Below are 5,232 nucleotides of genomic sequence, written 5' to 3'. Positions count from 1 at the left end.
CTCTCTCCAGCTCTTCCCCAGAGGCAGGCACGCTGCAGCAAGGAAATAGGGCAATGCAGAAGGCTGACACACCTGCAGACCCCGCGCAAGCCCTGTGCCTGTGCTGCGATGGATTCCCGCTGGTGTGGTACCAGCAACCAGCTCAGAGCCTACTGGTATTGCTCAGCCCCAATGATAGGCTCACACTGCAGCTTGGCAGTGTGATCTTGATCCTGGAAATTAAGAAAGTCAAGTCAGGTGAGGTTTCTCCCATGTCTGAACCTGTAGAAAATACTCAGCTGTATGTCTCAATTGTAGTTAGAGTCACTTTGGTCCCTCAGTAGCTTGAGAAAAAGTTACTGAGGGAATCTAAAATCGGTCCTTTCTTGAGCCATGGCATTACCACATCACTCTGTTGGAGACTGTACCGTAACCATGAGAATATTTCTGCTAGTTTTAAAAACTCTGCCTCTTAGTAGGACTGCAGTGAAAGTCACATGTGAAAGGTTAGTCCTTGTCTTTATTTTTCACGTGTGAATGATTAAAATTATCACAGTTGGCTAGAAAAGGTCTTCTCATTTAGCACTGCCTCACTTGTTTTCTGTGACTCCGTGAGAATCTATTTCAGCAGAATTCATTTAGAAAATGCAATAGTAAACTGGATTGGCAGAAGATGAACCAGATATGGTAAACACTTTGAAATTGATTAAAAATTGGACTAAGCTGCTTACTTTCCCAATTACAACGCCTAATTAGTTAGCTTGTTCCATTCAGTCATGCAGCTTTGATAGCCTTATTGTGCTCCAGAAGTCTGGGGCCTGAGATTTAAGCAGATCTGTCCTAGATATCTAATGAACTGTTAATTTGAAAATAAAAACATTCTTAAACTGCTCTATTGGTAATCATCTCTTGGACTGATATATGGAGCCAAAAGGACCCCCTTAAAATAACTTCAAACCAGATTCCACTGGGACTGAGATGCACAAGCAGGTTGCTGTAGCTCACTGGGTTACCAGTAAAGTTACTGCGGCTTCACTGATGAGAAGATACAACACCCTGAGGCTCAGCGAGAGCTGCTGGAGACCATCTCATCCTTCCCATACCGCCTCCAGCGCTATTTACTGGGCCAGTTGATTGAGTGGGCTTACTCTCATGTTCTTGGCCTGAACGGCAGACTAGAACAAGCTCAACAAGAGCACATATCAAACACCTCCACAAGCACAGGGCGGTTCATAGCCTAGCAGTTAATCTGCTGTCAAGTGATTACACAGATTTCTTTTCCCCTTGGGCAGGAAAGGGATGTGAGCCTCAGGCTCCTGCACACGGTAGGAACGCCCCCGTGGCTGAGGTGCTGTGCAGGCATGGGGAGTGTCTGGAAATGGCCGTTTCTTGTGCAGAACCTGATCTGCTAAATCAGGGTAATTTGTGTGACAGATTCTGGGCTCAGTCCAGCTTGTGTTTCTCCAGACAACCACTTGGACATATGCTACCTCCTGCTCTCTTCCAAGAGCTCCTGTACTTCTTATCGGTCTTCTTGTTCCTGAGGCAACAGCTGACAGCCGTACCTCACACCTGGGCAGAGCTGGCACACTGCTTGCTGCCTACGCCTTGGTTAAAAACAAAAACAAAACAGAAATGCCCCGCACACCTTGCTGTTGTTTGCACTAGGCAGAGGAACATCTTGTCCTTAAAATTAGTTTAGCATTACTCAGGATTGAAGTAGTTACTGCCCACTGCTCTCTAGGAGGTGACACATGATTTATGCAACAAACAGTTTAAAACCTTCTTTTATTTAAAACAGTGAATGTTACAAGCAAGGTTAAGTCCCTTCCCTTCCTTTGAAGTGAAAGCAGTGCTGGCCAAAAGAAGCCATGGAGTTACTTCAGAGCAAGAGCAGCGTGAAACTTGCATCCACTTTCACCATCAACTTACGAAAAAGGCAGTCACAGTATTGCCAAGTTGCTAAGTTTGTTTCCAAGCCGATTAAAAAGTTGATAATCGGCATTTTCATTTACTGCTGTACAAAGGTTTAAGCACAGGAACTGAGTTTCTCACTGCTTAATACAGCACTTAACTACAGGCAGCTTATCACTAACTACACAGCACTGAAGCACATGAAAAAGCTCTGTACAGTATCTGACATCACACATATAAACCCACATTACCAGAAGAGTCAAGTCTGATGTTCTAAGTCTCCTATCAGGGAGTCTTTTTGCTGCTTGTAAAAATATATTTTCCTACCTCTGACACATCAACTCTATTTTTGTGATGCAGGCTTTGAAACTATAGCTAGATATATCTCCTTCAATGTTACACCCTGCAGTTAACTGGAAGTCCCAAGCAAGTCATTCCACAACCTTCAGTTTTTCTGGAGCTGCTTTCTGGAGGGCTGAGACTACCAGTCCTAGTGAAGGTCTCCAAATGAACCAACAGTAATTCAAATGCACACCGCTTGCACAGAGCGCTCAGTAAACAGGATGCTCTGCACCAGGCAGGAAGGAGAGACTGATCTCAAACCCCTCCAATGCTCAACTTCAGCACAGGTGCTCATAACCTGACCAGTACACCTTTTTTCCTCTCTGGAACTGTGGTAAAGCATGCTCCAGTTGTGAAATGTTTGGGTGAAGGAGTCTTTTTATTTATCTGCATGTTATCTAACTAAAAATTGTGTGCAAGAATCAAAGTCAAAACTACTGCCATGAAGTGAAAATACTATTTATTTTTATAAAAGGCAATAATTAAAACAAATCCTACCAGTGTGTACATTGTACACATTTGAATGACACTTACAAGAACGAAGTTTCCATATACAAAGATTACAAGCCCACACTGGTAAAGGATGCACATGAGCACATACAGAACTTCACAGATGCCTCAACTCCAGATCACAGCACCAATTACTCTATGACCACATCTGCATAGCATTTTCATTATTAGCATCCACACTACTTTATTCCACTACAAACTGTACACATAAAGCAAGAAGGAGTTTATTCAGAGAACATACATATTTGCAGAAAGAATTTATTTGCTGGAATCATCTCTCACTCTTCTGTTGCCATCTTCAAGAGATACTCTTTGTCTATTTTGAAGAGCCTCCACCCCTCCTCGGTGGACAGATCAGAGGCACCCCTTCTCTTATAGAACCTGATGGATGGTTCATTCCACTCTGCAACGAGGAAGTGCATACTGCTGCAGCGGCATTTCACAGCAACCTGTAAAAGTATGCAACACAACGTGTTCCAAACAGCCCCAGATGATAAGCTCAGTAAAAACTGGTGCGACTACTCAGCAACTGTGTATGACCAGAAGTCAAGCTCATTCTGTCAGTCACTTCAGCACTTGTCACTGTTTTAGCAGACTCCAGACAATTTTTTAAGCTGTCTAGTGTCCTGTCACCTCCTTTAATTCTGAGTAGTGCTGAAAGAGAAGCTCTCATGCAGTTAGCACAAGTGCAAGAACACTGCCTTGCCCTGTACCCTCGGTTCTTCTTGTTTAGACTTCTCCCTTAGACATACCTGACTCAAGTTCTTCAGAATTTCTGACCCAATGCCAAGTCCTAAAAAGAAAAAAAAAAACCACACATAGAAGAAAACTTAAGTTTTAATTTTAAAGCAGCCCTATAGGAAGCAACCCATTTAATTCTGTAATGCATACCTCTATACTCAGCCATCACATAAAAATCTTCAAGATACAGCAGTTTTCCAATCCATGGATCATAAGTGAAGTAATACATGGCAAAGCCCACAATGCTGTGTCCTGAAACAATGAGTGTAACTTTATCTAATCTGAATTTAAAATACAAAAATATTACTTACATGCATGTTTAAACATACAAATTCTTTCTGTGACATACAGATATGTGCTATTATGTGAGAATTAAGAATGAAGTTTGCAAGTAAGCACATAACTGAAAATGAGTTCCAACAAACTTGTATCAACTTAACAGAACAAAGATTGCCATTGCCACACCCTCAAATCCTCAAAAGCACCGTAAGTGCTGAACACCAGGCTTTTTTCTACAAATGCATACCCTATTGATTTATCAGTATTTCAATTCTGGAATACAAGTCAAATCTTTACACAGCAAGTTCACAGTCTAAATGATTGCCCCAAACACCACTTCTTAGCAACCAAAACAGTCTATCAAACTCTAAACTGATCTTTCAATGTACGTATCTCAGTAACCACACTGTGGGAGAAGGCATGTTCACAGGTCATCTTTACAGCAGTACTTCGACCACCTCAATTTATGCATCCTCTGAGATTACCATGCTGTTTTCTTTACCTTCAGCACCAGAAAGTCAAGCTAAGTAAAGATGCACCTTTGATTATAATTCTGTGGTTGATTATAATTCTGTGACTCATCAAGAAAGAGAAACCAACTCTTCCAACAGCAGCCCACTCAAACCTAAACCTTGAGTATTTTAACTACATCTGCCATAACACTCTGCACATACTGCAAGAGAAGCGTGCAAACAAATTTCTGATCTACTGTGTCTTTGGTAAAGGTTTGGGAACAGCACTTGTCCCTGTAGACCTTACCTCATATTATGATCATCTACTTTATTGTGTAACGGATCTTTTAGTTACCTCCCCGCCCATCCATGTACACGGAAGGGCCATGTACATGGCGAAGCTAGAGACTGTAACCTGAAGATTGGGGACAAATTAAAGAAAAAAATGTGATTCAACAGGATTACATAAAGGTAAGTCAGGGTCAAACAAGAAAAGCCATTTAATTAACTGGAGTCAAGTACATTATGTTATACCTGATCTTCCCACGCCTCCGGGATTAGCAACCACTTCAGCAGAGTATCACTCTATGTTACTGCATTTAACAGTTTACCTATTCCTCCTACCCCAATTCATTGGTGGAACCTTATGTATAATTGGTAACATTAAGTATAAGGTGCCTCTTGTGTATTTAGCATCTAAAAATGAGCAGCAGAAAGTCTCACCTTCAGATGACCACTGTTCTTTTGGCACTTCTGCAACCAGACAGTGGTAGAAAGGGTGCTCGCCAAAACCATCCTCCAGCAGTTCTAGAAAAGCAGAATAAATCAGCACCTGAGCTACTGTACCGATACTGTCACTAGGCTACCAACCAGGGGAGCAGATGCCGCTTTTGTACCTTTCTCGGTCAGCACCACTTGATCCTCCATGTCCTCGTATTTCGCTAGCTCCTGGAAGAGAAGGACATGTCACCAGACTCCCCCTCAAGTCCCCGCCATCGCCTCCCTATTGGCCACC

At 42.4% G+C, this 5,232-nt stretch overlaps 1 protein-coding gene across 1 annotated transcript; it reads right to left on the bottom strand.

Moving 5' to 3' along the window:
• Nucleotides 1-2,678: 2,678 nt before the first annotated feature.
• On the bottom strand, nt 2,679-5,164 carry SAT1 (spermidine/spermine N1-acetyltransferase 1). The gene is made up of 5 exons (XM_010085307.1): nt 5,114-5,164; nt 4,941-5,024; nt 3,637-3,738; nt 3,498-3,538; nt 2,679-3,194 (listed from the first exon to the last, which is right to left on the bottom strand). The coding sequence occupies exons 1-5, from the start codon at nt 5,142-5,144 to the stop codon at nt 3,024-3,026; spliced, it is 429 nt and encodes a 142-aa protein (XP_010083609.1). The 5' UTR covers nt 5,145-5,164; the 3' UTR covers nt 2,679-3,023.
• Nucleotides 5,165-5,232: the final 68 nt, after the last annotated feature.

This window comes from Pterocles gutturalis, unplaced genomic scaffold, assembly GCF_000699245.1.
Source record: "Pterocles gutturalis isolate BGI_N339 unplaced genomic scaffold, ASM69924v1 scaffold50570, whole genome shotgun sequence".
In the NCBI taxonomy this organism is placed as follows: Eukaryota; Metazoa; Chordata; class Aves; order Pterocliformes; family Pteroclidae; genus Pterocles; species Pterocles gutturalis.
This window is presented reverse-complemented; position numbering and strand designations above follow the sequence as displayed.